Source organism: Caloenas nicobarica, chromosome 12 (assembly GCF_036013445.1).
Source record: "Caloenas nicobarica isolate bCalNic1 chromosome 12, bCalNic1.hap1, whole genome shotgun sequence".
Taxonomy (NCBI): domain Eukaryota; kingdom Metazoa; phylum Chordata; class Aves; order Columbiformes; family Columbidae; genus Caloenas; species Caloenas nicobarica.
Window position 1 is genome coordinate 6,530,727 of NC_088256.1, and position 22,186 is coordinate 6,552,912.

General features: G+C 36.3%; 1 protein-coding gene across 1 annotated transcript in view; it reads right to left on the bottom strand.

Moving 5' to 3' along the window:
• SMARCA1 (SWI/SNF related, matrix associated, actin dependent regulator of chromatin, subfamily a, member 1) overlaps window positions 1–22,186 on the bottom strand; it is a 33,128-nt gene that overhangs the window by 9,318 nt on the left and 1,624 nt on the right. The window contains exons 2-22 of the mRNA XM_065643094.1: window positions 20,300–20,386; window positions 17,558–17,724; window positions 16,519–16,619; window positions 16,297–16,397; window positions 15,836–16,015; window positions 13,951–14,106; window positions 13,589–13,720; window positions 12,775–12,843; window positions 11,955–12,064; window positions 11,061–11,287; window positions 10,395–10,516; window positions 9,857–10,009; window positions 8,487–8,619; window positions 7,376–7,524; window positions 6,643–6,762; window positions 5,318–5,428; window positions 5,013–5,126; window positions 3,587–3,709; window positions 1,896–2,028; window positions 793–911; window positions 382–594 (exon numbers count right to left, since the gene is read on the bottom strand). Coding sequence (XP_065499166.1) covers window positions 382–594; window positions 793–911; window positions 1,896–2,028; window positions 3,587–3,709; window positions 5,013–5,126; window positions 5,318–5,428; window positions 6,643–6,762; window positions 7,376–7,524; window positions 8,487–8,619; window positions 9,857–10,009; window positions 10,395–10,516; window positions 11,061–11,287; window positions 11,955–12,064; window positions 12,775–12,843; window positions 13,589–13,720; window positions 13,951–14,106; window positions 15,836–16,015; window positions 16,297–16,397; window positions 16,519–16,619; window positions 17,558–17,724; window positions 20,300–20,386 — 2,820 coding nt within the window. The remainder of the gene's footprint in view (window positions 1–381; window positions 595–792; window positions 912–1,895; window positions 2,029–3,586; window positions 3,710–5,012; window positions 5,127–5,317; window positions 5,429–6,642; window positions 6,763–7,375; window positions 7,525–8,486; window positions 8,620–9,856; window positions 10,010–10,394; window positions 10,517–11,060; window positions 11,288–11,954; window positions 12,065–12,774; window positions 12,844–13,588; window positions 13,721–13,950; window positions 14,107–15,835; window positions 16,016–16,296; window positions 16,398–16,518; window positions 16,620–17,557; window positions 17,725–20,299; window positions 20,387–22,186) is intronic.

A 22,186-nucleotide genomic window follows, 5' to 3' on the forward strand; every position in this document is an offset into this window, starting at 1 on the left:
AAGACAATGGGGAGAATCTATGACAGCTGTGTAAGGGACCACATGCTCCACTCTTACATTGTTTGGTAAAACTTTCAGTTTGCAATAAAAGTAACAGGATATTTATAAGCATAGTCTACCCCTCCATTAATCCCTTTGGGTAACACGGGACTTCAGCCTGGCAGGTTTTCTAATCTGTTTGTTTCAGCTGTATTGTGTTTGCTGTACTAAGGGAAAAGGTTATTAAAAACTATAAATGAGAATAAAAATCGAAGTTATTCTTTCAGCACTTGTTTCCTAGACTCCAATGTTCTGGCACAAATCCAAATTTTATGCGATGGTGCCTAAAAAAAGGAACAAGATACTTCATATAACAACTTAGTCCCCGTAACTGATACCCACCATTGCAGTTCTAGATTTGATGAACCAGTCAAATCTGAACTGAGGAGCATTGCGCACACACTGCCGCAGTTCCTCATACACGTTTTCTTTGTCAAAGCCCATCTTGTGTAACATGCATATCAAAAATCTGTCTTCCTCTTCTGTGTAATTTTTCCCTTTGTTTGTTCCATACTGAATACGCAACTGATGAAAAGGTGCTTTATACCGTGCAATCTGAATGCAAAACAAAAATAGGGACTATCAAACATACAATACTACACTAAGGATTTATTACATATTACTGTAAATTACTGATATATAGTTTTCTACATATGCTACATACAAAGATAGAACTCCCATCCCCAACTATTCATCTTCTGAAAGAATTTGGAAGAAGTTAGCTGCAGAGAACAAAAAACTTGTAACAATTACTTTAGCATCGAGCGCTTTCTTGATACTGATCCTCCGTTGAATTCTTGCCTCTCCTCGTTCAATTTGAGCCATAATCCTCTCAATGTCCTGTAGTTCATTACAACGTTCCCAGAAAACAGCTAAAAATGCAAAGCAGAATTTTTAAAATAAAATCTTTTCCTCTACTCTTACTGCTTTACTCAGTCAAGGTGCTCCAGAAAAAAAGAAAAAAGGAACGAAGTTTGTGATTCCATTAAATCTTAAAAGATTTGCTAATACTCTCCATTTTACTACGCCAGCCAAGAAATAAACTTGTCCAGCCTCTTGAATGTCTTTAAAAGTTAACTATAAGCAAAGGTTTAGTAATAACTGCAATGAAGTTTACGTTCAACATAATTAACTGTAGTCATGCAAAACTGAAAAAAATTACTTTTAATGATAGCTTTTTCTCACAATGGTGAAACAGGTTAGAGCTGCTAGTTCAGCAGTGAAACATTCATATTTCAGTTTTCGCTGGCTGTCTCTAAGGTCAGAGATTACTTAGTCTATCTGTTCTAAAAGCTACTAATTTGTGGCTTCTCCAGTGACATCTTTTAACCAAACTAAAATAAACACAACACTTCAAAGGGAATTTTTGTGCAGCTCTTCCTTTTTAAGCTACAGGGAGAACATCGCAAAGGTAATTTTACGAAGGCATTTAGTAAAATTAAATCCAAGTATGAAAGAGGAAGAATTCTGTACAAATTTTAAAGTACTGTGTAAATACAAAAGACAAAGATACAGCATACTAGCTAAAACAGCATATATACTCACTGCATAAAGAATCATGTTGCCACCATAAGGCAACTTCATGATTCCACAAGAACATGTTGTCCATGTAAATTAACTATGGCAAGTTCTAAATTTTGACCAAGGAGGGACAAAAGCAGCTGAAGGCAGATTTATATGCAGTAAATTAAACCTTTTTAAGACAATTAAGTCCTCTCAATAGAAGCATCATGTACTTCTTAAAGAAAAATATTCTTAAACACATCCAAATTTTACATCTTCTAATGTTAAAAGAACATGTAGCAAAAATGACAGTGATATCACATGATTAAGAAATACATTTCAAAATTTCAAACCTGAATATTCAATGACCTCCTCAGGTGACTTTCCCTCCACCTCTCGGGCAATATTGTCTATATCATCACGACCATATTTCTCATTAGCCTTAATAAACTGGTTAAAATCTCTTTTATTCCAGTTTGTAAAACCCTGTAAACAGCAAGAGATCGAGAAAACATTACCAGGTAGAAAGGAAACATTCTGCAAAATTTTGTCTTATGTATGTGTCATTTGCTGCAATTGGCAATGCCTCTGCAATGTCACATCATTGCAGCAGTTAATGGTCTTTCAGGATTTCCATAAACTAATATTATCCAGGGTTTTTTACTGAATCATTAAAAGTCTAAAGAGTCACTTTTGTGCATCACTCCATATGCATTAGTAAGAGCTTTTTACTCTTCCTTCTTTTCAAACTTTTTACATGGTATTTCTCCAGAGAAAGCAGCTCAGTGACAGGTTACCACGATTTTATTTAAGTCACTCTTCAGAAGATAAAAGCAATAAATGTGTTAGGAATACAGGGTGCACCAATGCAAGTATCATTACAAGGTCTTAGAGTAGTGCGAGTATCTAAAGCAAGAGCTCCTACTTTGGACATTTACAAACCTTGAACCAGACAAACAGTTGGATGAAAGCATAAATGTGTCAAGAAACGATCTCCAGTCCAAAAAGATGAAAATAGAAACTCTATAGCACTGTCACACAGAAAATTTGTTACGTACTGAAGAAATTAATCCAAAACTGAACAACAGTTAAGGGATGCACAAAAACTTCAGCCAAGAATGAGACAATTTAAAGACAGAGAACGGAGAAAACATCAAGAACGAACAGAAAATCAGATGCCTGAACAGCAATTTGTAGTGCATTGAGTTTCTTTCATCACAGAAATACATTTACAAGGAACTCGTCAGTTCTCCAGCTGAATAAGCTCACTACACAACCAGATAGCATCTTTACAAGAAGTCTAATATGCACAATACAAATATTTACTTTTAATCATTAATAGCAGTACTGACATGCATATCAGCACCTGCTATAAAGAGGTGAAATTATAGTCAGACTGTGACCTTGCATATTTCTTCTCAAGATACATTACACCCAATTATTTACAGAAAATTTTCTGAATCAAAAAACCTGTTACTTTGATTCACACCTTTCTCCTTAACAATTCGTTTTCAATAAGCCCACTCAGCAGGATAACAGTCCAAAAAGTCAAGAAAGTAGCCAGTGATGGAGATTCAGTCAGAGTATAAAAAGGAACATGCCCAGCAACCCAAGTGGGACAAAAATCAATGCATGTGACATGTCTTATTCATCTGTGTAAATACCATATATATGTCAACAGAGGCTTGTCCTCTCTGATTCAAACTCTTCTTGATGAAAAACCCATGCAAGGTAGATGCATACACAAGAAACCCACTGGCTGGATTTCTGCAGGTATTGCTGGGTAGTGCATCTGCTACACAAGGCCTTGTCTCAGAAACATCGCAGACATTCAGGGTAGTAGTAGGTGACTAAGACAAACTTGTTCAAGAACAGGAAAGGTCCCTCAAAGCAAAACCAAGAAAAATTTTTGCGTGTTGTGTGCTTTCTTCTTTCTATAACATCAGTGTAGCTTTCCTGTGCATATTTGTCATTATTAGTATTTATATTCCATACTAGTAAAAAAAAAAAATATGGTGAAATACTTCAGCTGGTTTTATTTTACCTGTGTTAGAAGCTTTTCTTTTTCTTCAGTTTCCTCAGTATTCAGAGGCATAGACTCATCTATCTTCTTTTGTTCCTCTTTTTGTACCTGAGCTGCATTTGGGAGATCAGGATTTCTGGGGACCTAAAATCAGGGGTGTCAATAAGCAGTAGTGTGGCCATGTTATTAAAAAGACTCAACTTTTCTATCAACCTTGGTTTACAATTTATAAGCACACGTTAGATCTCGCAGGACTGATATAGTCCACAGCCACAGCATTTGTCATCACAGAACAAAAAAAAACAAAAAGCACCACCCTACATCCTATTTAAAATAACTACCAGAATATTTTCATCAGTATCTACAAAACTGTTGCAAAATTTAAGCTATTATCCTCCAAGACAAGGTGATGTATCAAATACTGCCATTTGTCTTTGCTAGCTCCTTCCTGTCTCACAAGCTCTTAATGCAAACTTCAACTTCACCTGTAAGTAACAAAAGGGCCCTATTCACTTCTTCTTTAAGAAATTTCAGTGAAAAACACTGTAGAGTACATGTAAATGGTAAAATACATTATTCCAACCATTAAATATTGAAGCACTGATCTGTACAACATTTACCAAATGTTTTTTACCTAGATTTGAATCTTACTGCTTAAACCCTTCCTCCCAAAAACAGGACTAGCTTGTCAAATGTACGTTATAATATTGTTATGCCCTGTATCCCCCACTTCTACACACAATGTTTTCGGGATATTGCAAGAGGCAGAGCCTCACCCAGTGTGACCTGTCACGGGTCACCAATTTAAGTGGCACTTTCATTAGCTATGGTTCTGTTCTCTTACATCCAACAGTTTATAATGTTTTATAACTACAGGGAAATACTAAGTTCTGCCCGGTTTACTATAAAGATACACACACTGCCAAAGGACAGACCAGACCGACAACACTATGTAAACAAGGCCAAGCAACACATTATCTGTCCTTCTCCACAGTGACACCAATTTAATATTTGGGACCATTAAACTGTGTATTCCAATTCCATACTGCACAACAGCAAAACATTCAGAAACCGGTATCCACCTTAGACCATATATCACACCTTTGGTTTTGAGGAGAAGTATATGAAGTATCAGAACTGTCTTTCTTTTTTCTACTCTATATTATTGTTAGGAACTCATCACAAAGCTACAGAGATATGAAGTTTTTAATGGATGAAGGAATCACAGGTTACTTTTTCTGTTCCACAGTGGAACAGAAACAGGGGGAATAGAGGGTTTAAGCCAGTTCTTTTACAATGATAAGCACTTTGCAAAAAGCATGACCAGAACGATACGGTTTTTAGTTGCAATCTCGTTTACTTCATTTAGCTCTTGATAAGGTTGCACTAATCTGCAAAGAGGAATACAAATACAATTCACTCATTTGAAGAGGAAAAAAAGCATTACCTTATATCCTATAGTCTTCCGATAATACAGAATTTCTTTTTCCAGAAGTTCAAATAACCGTGGTGGGAAAAACTGGAAATCCTGAATATTTGGTTGTTTTGGAGGTCGCGGAGCCTTCAAAAATACACAGGTATATTAACATTATATAAGCTTGATTTCTGTGCAATTAAACTGCTATAATTCAGCAGTGGCAACCTTGCAAATACATTCCTTTTATTACCAGTCCAGGGCAGGAGCAGGGGATGCAATTTGGGAGAGGAGAAGAGCAAAAGAACAAAAACCCCTCCATACTTGCCAAGTCCTACCTTTGGGACTTTTGGTTCACTAACACGCAGGGCTTCTCTAAAATAAGCATCAACTGCGTAATTAGCTTTGCGTTCTCGTTTTGGAGGCTCTATCCATTCCATCATGCTCAGCTACATGCAGAATAGAAAAAAAAAATTAAAGTAACTGGATGCTTTCCTAAAGTGGCAAAAAATAATGACTAATGTGGCACCACAAAACAGGAATGTATTTTTGCATGGCAAGTCAATGGTTGTGCTCAATAACTTAGATACTACAAAAGAGCTCAAAAATAAGCTAGAAATTACAGCTGATTATAATATGTATTTAAACATATAAAAGATAATACACAAGTAAGGGAGTGCAGTGGCATAGGTAGATCCCTTTACAGTATTCTACTTACTTCAGACACTCGAGTAAGGTTATGAGTCCATCCATCAAATGAGAATGGAAGAACTGGGGCTCTGAATTCTATAATACCTTGTGATACAAATTAATTGTTTCTCCTCTAAATGTCATAATGAATCAACTCTGTAGAGGCTACAACATTGGCAAAAAAAGAAATCACTAGCAGCAAACAATCTTAACTAAATTACTTGAATTAAGTATACTTCAAGACTATGCTGTATTTAGCTGGCTTCTTGTAATGAAATTATCGACAAGAAAAAAAGAATCTTATGTATATACACACACGCCTGCTCTGTTTTCATTAAATAGTTTATTTTTCTAAACGTTTCTTTGAAATTGATAAGAGAGCTGGGTTAGAAGGGCATTGTGTAGTTAGCAGATAGGAGTTCACATTTCTGATTCTGGATAAGACCTTAAGCATATCTTGACTATACATCCCGTACAAAACACAGACACACAGAGGTGACCTTGTGGGACCCCAAGTAACACCTCTGTGTTTGGATGATCCTTCTACGATTAGGTAAATCATTGTACAAACAGTTCATATTAATGCTTGTGACTAAAACCTTCTGTGCAAAAGACTTAAGTCCAAGTTCCATATACAAAATAATTATCAGGCCTGTTTTTTCCTCTGGGTTATGCAGCAGTAAAATATTACTGACTGTAGCAGTATAGTAGGATGCAACATAGTATTTTAGCTGCAGAAAGGAACGAAAAAAATCTGAGCAATATTATCAGATTTTACCATGAAGTAGAACAGCAGGGCTGAAAGCTAATTCAACAAAAATTCAGAACATTAATGCTTCTGCAGAGCTAAGTGAAATTTTCAGTGCCTTCTTACTTCTCTAGAGTAACTTTTACAGTCATAACATTTCTATTTTCGTATGGCCTTTATGGTGGCACCTCTAACATAATATATGAAAGACTTTAAGAAAATTACCTTCTGTTTTTCTCTATAATCTTCACCTTCAAAGTTGTACAAGCTCATTTCTGTGTCCATGGTGAAATTTCGTAAGGAGCTCTCCCCCATCTTCTGCAATCGTTCATTCATTTCAGCTGTCTAAAATACAGGAAGATACTTTTAGGCTCACTCAAGCTGTTTTATCTTTTCTGATAAAAAAATAGCTTTCATCATTATTGAAACATTCCCAATGTCGTCTTCTGCTTTAAACTTTTACTTACGCTTTCCTTGGAAGGAGAGATGCACACAATGCTTTTCAGTTTTGAACAATTTGACTCCAAGACTTTCCATTAAACTGAATTTATTATGCTGTGACATAGCCCAACAACTGTATGATTTAACTTTTAAATTTAAATGAAATTTATGCCCAACACTTTGGAGCTGAAACGGTTGTTCGTTTTTTCCAACAGCTACCTATTCCCTGATAAAGTGCCATAAAGGTTTTGTGCCTATTAGGCATAAAATTTATATCTTTCTAAAAACCCACAAAATAAACCGTGCTTAAGATATGGCATACAGAGTCTGAACTCTGAAAACAGTTATAACTCACTAATTCTGCTCCTTCAAAACTTTCACAGGCTTTAAAATATCTACCAACAGTAACACAGTTGGTCATATAAATAGGTTTCCATAATCAAATTTAATTTATATTCTGTGCATATACATCTAATGTTTGACACGTTTCAAATTCTGTATGAAACTGTTCTCTAACCTTCTTTTCACCTCTTTCTAAAATAGTGGTTATATCTTCTTCTGTCAGCTCACTATCTTTAGAAGCAAAAACATGCGTGGCTCCATGTCGGATCATCTGCAACATTTCATCTTTTGCCAGTTTGTTAGACTGTTGGTCTATGAGCCTTCCTAAAATTGGAAAAAACATGTTGAAAGTTGTAATAAAAGTACTAGTAGGACCACGCAAACAGTGCATTTTTTTAGTTCACTGTCAGAACAAGAAAGGAAAAACAAAAGCGCCGTACAGAAAAAAAATTACATCTCACTTGAGCGGAAAATAAACAGAAATCTGGAACTTCAAGGAAAAAAAAAATAACAATTTTGGATCAAGCCATAACAGAGAAGGTTCCTCAGTCAGATAGTCCAAATTTTATGTTTAAGATCTTATTCCTACAAAGTTCGGATTTTGATCTAAACGTTGAACTATTTCAAGATGAAAAATGACAAAATATTCTGTAATTTAGTACTTAAGATTTTTAACACTCATTTCACTGATTTCAACTCAAACCTCTGAGTATTTTTCCCAGAGTTCTAGTTTCTGTCCCAAAATTTCACTTAGCCCATCTCATCTCTTCACAGACCACCAAAATTGTGACCATCATCCTTTCAGTAGCCCACCCTTTTGGAAATACAACCAACCTTCAAAACTTAGCTTGAGAGCCTTAGTTTTCGACAAACTAGTCTTCCAAGAGCTTCTAAACAGATACACACAAAGCAGTTTTAATGTTCAGTAAATTCATATGTGGTTCTAAGCAGCACATCTATATAATTATTTGTATCTGTCACGGAACGTATCTTTTTTCTCTTTTTAACATGATGAAAACCAAGTAACATCTATTCAGCTGTGGTTTGCTTTTCTCATTTAGAGTTTTAGCATAAGTTTATGCCCACATTACTTAGGAAATTTTTTTTTCAAAAACTTCAGCTAAACAAGTAAATAACACATTAAGAGTTTCTTAGTTTGTTTTATTGTACTGCTATTATACACAAGGCCTGCTTTCTCTCACACTGTACATTTGTACAGTTATTTAACCCATACTTTGAGGGACTGAACAATTCTGTTGCAGACAAACATATATAGCAGTTGATACCTTGTTGTATAACTATAGAGTCCAGTCTCAGTTTTATTTCAGCTCTTTCTACAATCCTCTCTTCAACAGTATTATCAGTGATTAGTCGAAACACCCGTACTGGTTTCTTTTGACCAATACGATGCGCACGATCCTAACAAACATAAATCAGTGAGTGTTCAGTAACAAAAACTCACAAGCAACAGACAGTTAGCTTGCTATATAGCAGAAACAGCAGACTGAAACTACCATATATTTCATGGTTCCTTGCTTGTTCAGAGTATTAAAAAAAAGTAAAACCAATATAGTAATAATTACTTATCTCTGGCTATTACACCTTTAATGTTTGGGTCATTCTATAACAATAAATGCATCTACCTCATTGTAAACGAAGATAACAATGTCTGTCTAGACTGCAAATGGCAAGTGGAGATACAACAGGATATAAATAATGCACATCTGCTCTGCTTTCAAACTAATTCTCTACCTTGACATAGGTATTGAAACTTTGGCACCCCTGGCATGAGCACGTTAATTCCATAGGCAAAGTCCACGCAGCCACAGCTTCAATACCATACGTGGCCCAAGCAGCTACATTAAAGCATCAATAGGCAGCTCACATAGTACAGGTACCATACACAGCAAATGGGGTTATCTGACTAACATGCTAAACTTGTGTTGATTCTCTCTGGAAAACATGAATAAAAATATTATTTTGTCCTCTTAAATAAAAGAAGTTAAACAACTGGCCTTCAAGCTGTTAGTACCAGGATCTTCCGACTGTCCTTTAAACATGAATTTTTTTTTCTGTTTTCACAGAACACCCCACCCCTCCAATCGTGCAAGAAGGTTCATGTGATTTTTATTCCTCATGAAACAAATTACAGACTTGATTTTTTGATATTCAGCACTCAGATTTTAGTATGTTTAACCCAAAGATACATTTTTTTCCCCTTGGCATCATCACTGAATGATTTTACACTTACACAGAAACAAGGTGGATGGCAAAAACATAAGCTTCCCAAAAGGGAGGAATATAAAGCTGCATGCTTTTAATTCTTTGCTATTATTTTGGCAACGGCCCTCTGTTATTCATTTTTTCTTTAAAGACAGAATTAAGAATCATTCTTTGGATAAACAATATTGATACAGTATTTTGAGAGAAGTAATCATATTCAATTATGAAAATCATTAAAACAGATGTTTATGGAGAAAAATCTACAGTTTCTTCAACAATTCTGTTCACACTCTTTTTATTTACTTCCCTAGTTTCTTGGTATTAAATACAAAAGATAAAGAAAAATAACAAAAATGCAAGTTCTGGAAACACTTATACAAAATAGAACAATGACAACTTTAATAAATGAATGTGTATTAGGGAGTTAACTCACCATGGCTTGCAGATCTACTTGAGGGTTCCAATCTGAATCATAGAGAATAACCACATCAGCAGTTGCCAAATTGATTCCAAGACCTCCAGCTCTGGTACTCAGCATGAAAATGAATTTACTGCTGTTGGGAGCATTAAATGTGTCTATTGCTTCCTAAAAGATAAAAAGTGTCATTAAGGTATCAGAGTTTCCAAACAAGCTTCTAGTACGTTGGTGGCTTTTCAAACAAATTTCTTTGAAATTTACAAATTTTTCATAACAAAACCAACTTTTTATAGAAGCAACTGTAGGTCTGCACAGGTAGGAAAAAAACCCCATTGAGTCCACAAAATATTACATTTTTCATTTAGTTGAGGAGCAAATGAGATGTATTTTACTGTGGGCTTTGGTTAGGGAAAACATACACCCTTACCAGCCTTTTTAAACTGTAGCATTTTTGCTTTACTTTAAACAATGACGTAACTACTTACATATAAATGTAAATAATAACTTAATCTGTCAACCAAAGAAATTTCCTATTAACATATAACTTTCTCACCTCTCTTTCTTCATGTGGTGTCTGTCCATCGAGTCGGCAGTATTCGTACCCACGCCACATGCAATAGTCTTCCAAAATATCCAGTAAGCGAGTCATCTGACTAAAAAGTAGAACTCTGGAACCTGACAGAACAACACAGAAGGTTTGTCATTGGTTTTATGGTTTCACATTAATCTTATCACAGAGCCTACTATAGAGCACGAGTTAGAATTCACTTGAAGTATTCTGTACGGTGCCTAACTTACTCAAATAAGTCTGTCTTCTGAAGTTACTTTTCTGGTATTGATTTAACTTCTCCTTAAGACAGGTTGTTTGATAATTTATACAGAATAAATATACAGCTTAAAACCACGGTAAAATAGGTAGCTGATGACTTGCACACAGAGAAACTAATCCTCTCATGAGAAATTTTCTCAAAGACAGCAGAAGGGAGGCTCTGTTCTTCCTTCTACTTCTCCATATTATTAGTCTTCATCATCTTTCCTATAAGACTTCCTTCTCTCCATGTGTTAAGATCTACAGAAAAATTATTTTCAATGAAAACCTCACTGAAAGTAATGAATGCATTCACTAGAGCAAAGACAAGAATGAATCTACGCAACTTTTGAAAGGTGGTTTTACTTACAACGAGCATTTAGATCACTACTGTTGCTAAACAGTACTCACCTTGCTCTCTGAGTTTTGCAAGCAGTTTGTCCAGAACCAACATTTTACCGCTGTTAGTGATGAGATGCGTGTCGGTGGTGTAAGGAGGGCCCGGCTCAGCACCATCAAACAGGTACGGGTGGTTACAGCATTTCCGCAGCTGCATCAGAATATTCAGCAGGCGCATCTTATCCATTTTCCCAGCTGAATTGAGGATATCAATATCCTTCATCAGGATCCTTGTGTACCTGAAGTTTTATAGGCAATTTTGGACAACTCTCAGTTTTTATTTTATATTTAAAACATTAAGTAAACCCTGCAATATCCCAATTACTTATTTCTGGATGTGGGAGCTTGCTTCGTTTTTATAGCAATGAGCTATACTTTTATGAAACTTCATGAAAAGTCTGACTGATAATAAGGATTTGTAAATCCATACCTAAACGTAAAAGGCAATTTGTCTGTGAGTGACAATGATCTGTCATTTACAGGTTCTCCTACACTTCTGTTATAGGACTACGAAGTAGATTAAAGATATGATTTGACTCAAATTGCTGCGCTGACCTGGCTCCTTTTCTCACATCTCTTCTGGGTATGTGGCTCCTCAAGGTTTTATTTTAATTTCAGTTCAGACTTTTACTGGTGCATATATACTTGGACCAAAGGAGAAAACTTGGCATATGTTCTTTCAAATAAAAATAAGGAAAGAAGTTTGTTTTCTTGCTCTCAACCCTTTTCACTATCCTTCCTGAGCTCTTTGTAAATTGGGCAACTTTAAAAAAAGCCCCAATGACAGCTACAAATACACTACTCCATCTGACTGTCTCAATATGCAACTACTAGAAGAAAAAAAAGTGTGAAGAGCTGTAGTGTTCTTTATCAGAAAAGAATCTTACAGTGATGTAAATAACTTACCATTCCCTCTGCATTTTGCTGAGCCCAAGATAAATTTTTACTTCCTTCTTTGGAGGCAAACTCTTTTCTACTTCAGCTTTTATGCGACGTAATAAAAATGGCTTCAAAACCTACACAAATTAGGAGTTTTTCCAGAGATAAATTTATAAAATTGATTGCCTCAAATACAAAATTAACAGACTCAGTTATCTGATATTTATTCAGAACCAACCGATATCTACTGCTGTCATAGCAACTCCTTCAGAAAACTCTGCAAAATGAAGTTGTGCACTAACAAGCTAAGTTCACACATAAATATTTAACACTATATAAAGACCCATAAGCTTATAAAATCTATTTATTACCTTTTAATATAAGCTCTGTCTCATTTCCACTAGCAGCATATATAAAATATACCACCATTTCAAAGATAAGCAATATATCTTGCACTTCCTTCCGATTTGTTTTGTATGTGATGAGAAATGTCTTATCTCATGCACAGTAAAACACAGGTAAAGGCATGCCTTTACTGAGACTAGCCTGGCATGTGTATCAGTATACTAACCACAATAACAAACGGTTTCAAAAAGACCTCAAAATTCTCCATTTTCACGTTTTATGTATAGATTTTTGTCTGCTTCAAACAGTAATGTTACAAAAAGCAGTATCCATAATAGTAAGTTCCAATATTTAACTCATGAACACTCTTCTGGGCATTTCTGTAACTAAGTACCTTCACATTCATCTTCTCAACTTTGAAATGAAGGGGAAAATAATCTGGTTTTGTTTTTTACACTATGTATGCTAACAATGACATATGATTACAGCTTTATTTACTTACAGCATGAAGTCTTTCTACAAGTTTCTGATCACCCAGACAATTCTTAGTGTCAAACCATGAGTCAAAATCCTGTGGTGAGAAACAGCACGATTGGTGTGAACAGTTTATCATCTGTAGTTTTAACAGACACATATTGACTCTCTTTCATTCCAGCTGAGAGTGGCATAAATCCTGAGACAAATAACTTGGAGTGAAAGATAAATCAGTCTGCAATTCTGTGGCAGCTCCACAGCATGTTGTAACATTCAAGTCAACTGAGTAACTCCACAAAATACTATTACTCTGCTTAATTTACAATGGTTTTCCATGCTCATCACTACAGTGTCCAAGTAATGATGGGGCAGGAAGGCAAAGAAAAAAAAAAGAATCCTTAAGTAAATAAAACGGACAACAGAGCAAAAATAAGGGAAGCAAGCAATAAAAGTACAAGAAAACACTAACAGTAAAAGAGGAGAAAAAATACTCAAATTCCAAACAAAAAAAAAAAAGAAAAGGCTTATGCCTATTTGGAAGCATCAGGTTCTTAATTCTGCATTGCTTTCCCAAATTTTGTTCCACTTTGCATAATTCTTTATCTATTCAGAGTATGGCATTTGCTATTACTGGCCTGAGGCTTTATCTGCACAGAATGCACTGGTTTAACTAGGCAGAGCAAAAATGTAGTCTACAGTTAGGTAAGGCACAGAGCTTCTGCTGAATCCAGGCCTTCCACATCATATGTCTCTTACTAGACTGGTCATTCTTCTCTTCTGCAGAAAGCAGCCTGGGAATCAAAACAACAAGAACAAGACTGTACTTCCAAACCTCAACTTACATCTGCAGAATTGAAGACATCAGGTAAAAGAAAATTGAGCAACGCCCACAGCTCGTGGAGGTTATTCTGTAAAGGAGTTCCTGTAAGCAGCAACCGATTTGTCGTCTTGAACTCCCGTACAATCTCTGACAGCTAGAAATACAACAAATAGTTATCATCATCATCATCATGTACATTTAATCATAATGAATTTTCATCATTTTCTGATACCTGAAAACAATGTCAATTAAATTTAAAGAGTGAGCTACCTATGAAATCCATATTTACCACCCAAACCCACTACACCTAACAAAATCTGCTAAAATCAGATGGAATCTGTTGTGTCAAACTCTCTTCAAAGTATCCAATAATTTTGAATTTACCTTAGACTTCTCATTCTTTATTCTGTGAGCTTCATCAATCACCAGGTACCTCCAGTTAAATTTTTTGAAGACTGATTTCTCTTTGATTACCATTTCATATGATGTAACACAAACATCCCATTCACCAGGCATCATAACATCACGGATAAAAGCAGCCTAAAGAAGAACAGATGAATTAATAAACATTTATAAATGTGAACAACATACATGGAATTCAGTGAAACCTATCTCTGCCAACATTACTGATGCACTAAGCTAACATACAAAAGAAGAATCTGAAACATATTTTCAGCAACTGAAAGTTACTGTAACAAAAGCTTTCAATCCTTCGTACCTTAGGCACAGACAGATCATCATCTGCGGCTAGGCAAAACACAAATTTTCTCTTATTCAAAATAAAATATTTACTCTTCCCTTCAACACAATCTTATTTTCATTCCAGGTAACTAGCAACAAACACACTGTGGTACAAATATTATCAGACTTCAAATTAAAACAATCTGCAAAGAGCAGTACAGTCAAATCCAAGACTATAGCCCTGTCCAAATTACCCACAGAACCAGTAGCTCCTCTCACAGAATGAGAGAATTTAGGTTGGAAACGACCCTTAAGATCAAGTCCAATTGTTAATTTAACATTGCCAAGTCCACCTCTACACCATGTCCCTAAGCACCACAGCTACATGTCTTTTAAACACCTCCAGGGATGGTGACTCGACCACTTTCCTGGGCAGCCTGTTCCAGTGCTTCATAACCCTTCTAGCGAATACATTTTTTCCTAATATCCAATCTAAACCACACCTGGTGCAACTTGAGGCCATTTCCTCTTGTCCTATCACTTACTACTTGGGAAAACAACCCCAGTTCCCTCAGCTGTTCATCAGACTTGTGCTCCAGACCCCTCAACCAGCTTCACTGCCCTTTTCTGAACTCGCTCCAGCATCTCGATGTCTTTCTTGTAGTGAGGGGCCCAAAACTGAACACAGGATTTGAGGTGCAGCCTCACCAGCACTGAGTACAGGGGGATGGTCACTACCCCAGTCCTGCTGGCCACACTATTCCTGATACAAGCCAGAATGCTGTTGCCCTTTTTGGCCACCTGGGCACACTGCTGGCTCATGTTCAGCTGCTGTCGACCAACATCCCCAGATTCTTTTCCACCAGGGGGCTTTCCAGCCACTCTTCCCTGAGCCTGTAGCGCTGCCTGGGGTTGTTGCGACCAAAGTGCAGGACCCACCACTTGGCCTTTTTGTACCTGATACAACTGGCCTCAGCCCAACGATCCAGCCAGTCCAGATCCCTCTGTAGAGCCTTCGTACCCTTGAGCAGTAACAGGCAGTTACGCATTATATATGAGGAGCCACAGAACTCACAGGAACATCCAGCTCGTTGACCCTCCTTAAGTTAGAAGACCATCCTACATCTACTTTAAGGCCTTCACTGTGAAAGATGAAAAGCTCTACAACTGAATCCTAGTTACAAGGCAAGGCATGGACACTAGACAAAAGTAGAGAGTGGGAGAAGTCACCTGAAGAAGGTAAAGAAAGAGGTAACAAAGTGAGGGCAAAAAAAGAAGAAAAATGAATAAACACTGTCACAACATAAACACAGAAGAGATCACAACCAAAAAATAGGCACAAAAACCAAAGAGGAAGACAACAGTAAAAGAGGTAAGTCAGCTGTACTTTGATCCCATACTATTATTTCACCTACTGATTTGCAATTTTTCCTCATAGCTACAAGCATATCATTTGGCATTTTCAATGTTAGTATAGTTAAAGATTACTAAAAAATATTGTCATTAAGTAGCTTAGAGAGAATTCCACATCCCCAAATGCTAGTTTTTGACAAATAATATATATAACTTTGAAATGTAGAGCACTTACTCTGGCATCTTTATCTCCAATAAGGCAAACAGCACGTAGTGATGGAACCCAGCGTTTGAATTCATTCATCCAATTGTGCAAAGTCGATTTTGGAACCAGGACCATGTGCGGCCCAGGAATGTTTCGGTAATGCTTCAGATAGCCTAACAACGCTATTGTTTGCAGAGTCTTACCAAGACCCTGCATTGACAAAGAAGGGGGGAAAAGGAATCTACTGAAATTAAATGCCATACAGAAATAGTTTCAAACAATTTTCCCACTATGTAATTCTGCCACTTAAGTTGTTTAGAGCAAACTGCACAGCAAATGCTTGCAATACAATTTCTTTCATTACATTACAATTCCAGTTGTGAAAAATCTAACTGTTGTAGAATGACGCATATACGTTAAAAACTATAGGCACTTTAATGTTGAATTTTGCTCAATAATTACCACAAAAATTCCAAAAGATTACTGCTTACCATTTCATCTGCCAGAATGCCATTAACACCATTTTCATACAATGAGATCATCCAGTTCAAACCTCTAACCTGATAATCTCTTAGTGTTCCTCCTTTCACATCTGTAAATGTAAGATTCCTCTAAGTAGAAAAATAATAATTCTAAGTAGAAAATTTTAATTGCGATCTGCTCAGCTTTTAATTACATCAAAGCAAGCAGAAAACTGCCAATACGATACTTACATGAAGGTGACTCCTCAAATCGAATACACACATTAGATGTTTTTCGACTCTCTGACAACAGTTCTTCATCTTCTTCTTGTTCTGTGCGCCTGTGGCGATAACTGAAGAAAGAATTGAAGATTCCTGTTCATATGAAATAATTTCAAAACACTGACTATAAAAATCAAGAGACAAATCACAACAGAAACAATGACTGATCTATAATGTGCACGATCTGGTACCCTGACCAAAATCATATGCTGTTAATAAGTTATTCCTTATGCTTCATTTCAGCTTTAATTAGAATGGCTGACATGAAGCCCCCTCCTCCAGAGCCATAACTACACTGTGACAACAAGTATTGTGAGTTCTCTAAGGTACTTTTTAATGAGGAACACAAAAATACAACACACGCATCAGTAGTGGCCTTAAAATCAATTACTTGATGACTATACCACTCAGAAGAGTCACATATTCAATTAAAAATAAATTTCAAAAAATTATCAATCAGAAAATGCAATTTCGTAAAGGTTCCAAAAACTAGTTGCTTGTTATGACAAGACCCCTCAGAAACACAACATGCAGGCTATGCCTGCGTTACTGACTAGTATACACAGACTGGTGGAGTGAGGCAACTGGTGCTGAGGATCCACCACCCACACGATGTCTATGTTGTCTTGTTTCACCTTGCTCTAGCTTCACTGTCCCACTGACATGTCCACTAGCAGCTGGAGCACATCAGGTGCATTTCTGGAGTGCATCTTCTAGTTCAGGGTCATGCAAAAGAAACCCAATTCATATGCTCCAAAATCACTCCACAATATGGACCAAAGCATGGTGAGGTGCAAGAATCAGGGAATTTACTTTAAAAGGTCAGAATAATGTTCATGGATGAGCATGCATACACCAACCAGCTTTTACAAAAATTATCATACACCATTAACAGGAAAAGTTCGGGACTTAGTTCAAGCACAATTTCTATGCTGCTAACTAAACAGGTATGTTAAAACACATAATTAGTTTGAAAGCATAAGAAGTCAGAAATAAAAATAAAACATACTCCCCAGCTGAAATCAAAGTCTGTTTTTCATCTTTCTTCATCCGTGGCCGTCCCAGCTTGACTTTCAATGGAGATGTGGGTGATTTTTGTGCTGCAGGCTGAATAAAATGTGCAAAAAGTTCTGTCTGCTTCAGGAGGAATTCAAATCTTTTTGCTCGATCTGATTTCTATTTTCCAAAGTGGGGAGAGAATTAAAAAAAGAAAAATCAATAACTTTTTTCCATTAAAAATGTATTTTTATTAAGAAAATTTAGACACTCCCGAGAGCATTTTTATGAAGAAAGACTGACAACACCATTTGCATACTGTTAGCCAACTCAGAGGGCTACAAGCATCATGAAATAGCTCAAGCTGCTTCAGCTCACAGCTAAGCATGAATTGCTTTAGAGCAGCCAACTGTAACATGTGGTGGTTCAAATGATCCTTCATGATCCACAGCAATCTAGAAGACATGGGAGGACTTGATAACCTCATCCCAGCAACTCATCCCCATTCGAAACTCAAAGAGTAGTGAAACAAATCCCAAACAGTTTACTTGTACAGATTGTTTAAGTCTGCATGTCACACCAGCAACTGTGAAGGGATGTTTTAAAGTATTGTCTGTAAAAGATAAAGAAAACACTAAGGTTCTGACTTATAGGAAAGGATGAAATCCTAACCTTGCTCAAGTCAGTAGCGAAACTTCCATCAGCTTCAAGGCTATCAGGATTTGATCCAAGACAACAACATGGTAGCTCTGCTTTTAGAAGTATGACTAAAGTAATAGATGCACCAGCTCAATGCTGCTTTCAGTCAAGTTTGTGAATTTTGCTGTCAGATTTCAAATTTCTACCATTTCAGTTTTGCCATCTCAATGAGGCATATGCACTTCGCTATACAAACACAGCAAGATGTACATCCTTCTCTACATTTAAAATACATGTTACATAATGAAGAAAAATATTATAAAAATCAAATGCTATCTGTCAGAATGCTATTGTTATCAGTTTCTCTATGACATTTCTAAGCACCATGTAACACAGTACCACTTAAAGCAATTTTATTGTGATCTCATTTATATATCTTGATATAAACTACAGAAGTGAAATTGTAGTTCTGTAAGACAACTTTTCTAAGAAATATACAAAAAACAGAATGCTTTTCTGAAGGTAATTTACGTGCAAGTAAAAGTGCTCTAACAGCAATCACACAAACCAAAGAAAAAGGCAATAAAAACGACCCTGACGTGCAATGCACGATCTTGCCACGTGAGGGCAATGCATTTCTTTAATAGCGAACCACTTACAGCAAACAAACCTCTTTACTAGATCTCCTAGAAAAAAATTACTATTATCCCTTGCATTCATTACTGGATCATTTGAGTAGATAACTTGAAAACCAAATAAACTGTAAATATCAAGTAAAACTTTTAGGAAAATAAATATCGAAAAGGGGGAGTAAAGACATGGATGTTTATGCTCCAATAGGATAAGAGTAAATCCATTCAGAGGATTTGTATTAAACTAATAATACATGATGGTTTTGGCAACCTAATCATAACTGGTAAGGTTCTATACTGAATGCCACAATATACTTTTTTGCCTGCAAAATTATTGGCTGGGTGTAAGCAGCATGCCTTGATAAATAGTAAAGGTCTCGCTCACGACTGCACAATTGATCAAAAGAAGGTTTTTTGAGATCTATTTAGAACTGAACTAACATTCTGATTTAGGAAAGATGCAAATTACCCATGTATTGCTGTGAAATCAAGTTTATTTATTTATTTAACTCTGCTTTCAACAAACAGATTTACTTTGTCTTCTCTTTGGCTAAGAATTAAGTATTCATATAAGTATGTATCAATTTTTCTATGTCTAACAGCAATATTCTTCCTTTGCTTCTATGGTATCCTAACCTTTCAGACTCTACTGTAATTTTAGGCATCTATTTCGCATTAAAGCTTTTAAGAAAAATGCAGCAAGACACAGAGACCAGCTTCAACCAAGAACTTACTAGAAGTGTCATTCAAGAACAAGTCTTGCAATGTCCTCCTGGTTTCTGCCTCTTTGTAACAGACAAGTTACCCTGTTACCTGTCCTCTCCAGCACTACAAGCTCCCTTCATTTGTGTCACGGGCAGACCCTCTTTCGCACTGTTATGGCACATATATTATGTGGCATATCAACATTTAAAACCTTTATATTTTTATATGATGAGAAACTGGCAGCTTCAGTACTCCAAAAAGTAACTTAAGGATGCCTCTGACACGGCTCAAGGGGTCATCAAACAAAACTAGCACAAGACAGATTCAAAACCAAAAGGGGAGAGTTCTAAATATAAAATACAATTGAATAGAAATTCCTTTCCAGAGGAGGGTGTGGGCAACTAAACCTACATGGGGGGAAAAAAGCAAGCAGAAAATTCATGAGGGAAAAAAAAAAAATCCACTGACAAGTATTGAGTATAAAACCCACAGCTTTCAACTCCAGAAATCATGCAGACAAAAACACTCAGAAGAGTGGGGCAATATTTAACAGAACTATCACTCTCTGCTTCCTCTGTTCTCATTGTCTTCACTAAATATCTATGGTTAGCCACTGTGGGAAACACCACACTGGACTAGACATTTAAAGGAATCTTGCTTCGTTTTTCTTTTCTGACACATCCAGTCTGCAATAACTCCTTGTAACTGTGTTGATCTAGTTCAAGTAAACAACAAATGTCATAAAAAGCTGCACTATATTTTGCCATGAAAACACTTACCATCTTCTCTTCATATTCTGGGTCAACTTCTTTTTCAGGTCTAGCTGCCTTTGGAGGAAGTTTGAGTTGAAACGGGGGATCATTTTTCTGGAATTCAAATTTTAAACACTTTATAAATATCGGCTTCTTTATGTACTAAAGCAAATATACAGCAAACTGAATGAACCTACACGCTGCAAAATAAGCATGCTGCTGTTTAAAAATAATTATTTCAAAATGAAGTGACTGCATTAATCATATTCTTTCACCCAAAGCAGAACCTTATATCCATGACGAAACTAAAGTGGAGGTGTGAACAGATAAAATCTAAGTTGAAGATCTCCCTCATCCTCATGCTTATCTCTACAAATAGGATCCAAGTTGAAAGCATTGAAAGAAAGCACTAAAAGAGGATGAAGTTTAATCTTCCACAGAGATCATGCTTCAAATGCAAATTTTGGCCCAAAGGCATAATCCTCTGCAAAGGTGAACAGTACCAAGTATATAACAAAGTTATTTGACAATTTATTTTTATAAATGCATGAGTTTGGCTTTGCGAGGCCAAATTACTATGTTGCAAACAGAAATGTTCTATTCACTTACAGCTTCTTCAATCAGAAAGCAATGTTAGGAGGGGACTACTACACCAACATGCCAAAGAGCAATATGTGTATATTCACACCTCCATTATATTCCTATATACCATACACTCCAGCAAGAGAGACTGTCAATACTAATATCAGGCCAAATCCTTGTTATTAGTGACAAAATACTCCTCCTTAGAGGAAAACAAAATTGACAGTAGGCCATTTCAGATGTCTCACTCATTTCCCCTAGAAATAAATTACATAGATATGTGCTACTGTTGTAGCAAAGTTGTTTCTACTGTTGTAGAAAAAAGTTGTCTGTCTACCTCAGGTAAGTATGAAGTTCCTCCTGGACAAAGTAGAACAACTCAATATTATAAGAATCCCTTTTAAGTACATGTTTTCCAAGTAAAATGTAACAATATTATCTTTCTAAGCCCCAAGGCAGATGGGTCTAATGTCTGTTGTTACTCAGATTTCACTAGAAAAACTTATGGTGGCATACAAATTCAGTTTATTCAGAAATAAGTATTTGTGAATAACGCACTCTGAGTTAAAGAAATAAATGAACTGACGTGTAAAGTTACTGCAGCCACAGCACCATGAAATCAAATCCTACACCTCACCTTCCCAGAGGAAAGCCTCCTTGCCCCCTATTCCTCACTGCAGTGTTTCTGTCGAAAACTGATGCCTCGAAATATTAGAAATAATGAACAGAAGACTATAAAAAGTTGATGAAAGAGACAACTCAAGACACATGCATCCCAATACCCTTTCTCTTCCTCACAATTTACAGGGGAAAAGAATATGCTGTAGTTTCACTAAATGACTATTCCGAGCTAGTTGGGTAGTAGGGATAAACATCATATCCAAACTTGCTTCTGCATAATGTTCTTAGTTATAAAAATCTATACCTTGACAACTATTACATTTTGATATAAGAATACTTCTCCCTTGCTACCAGTTGAACCATGTACTTAATACAACACAGAACCACAAAATATTTCATCAAGTCTGTGAGAGTTTTACCCTACAAACTTGACACAGTGCATCTTCATCACTCAGAGGGCTGACTTAACAGGGAACAGCAGGATCAGCAGAAGCCTCCGTGCAAAAAATTAACCAGAAAAAAAAAAAAGTACTTTTGTTTTTAACCCAGGGAGCTAGCTGGTAACAATCTGCCTCTACCCTAGATAAGTTTTCCATTACAGATTAAACCTGAGATAAGAGCGGCCCCTGAAAACCAGTGTCATTGGGCAGGTCAAGTGAACACCTAATAAACGACAGGGAATAAGAATCGTTGCTGCTTTAGTTGACTTCA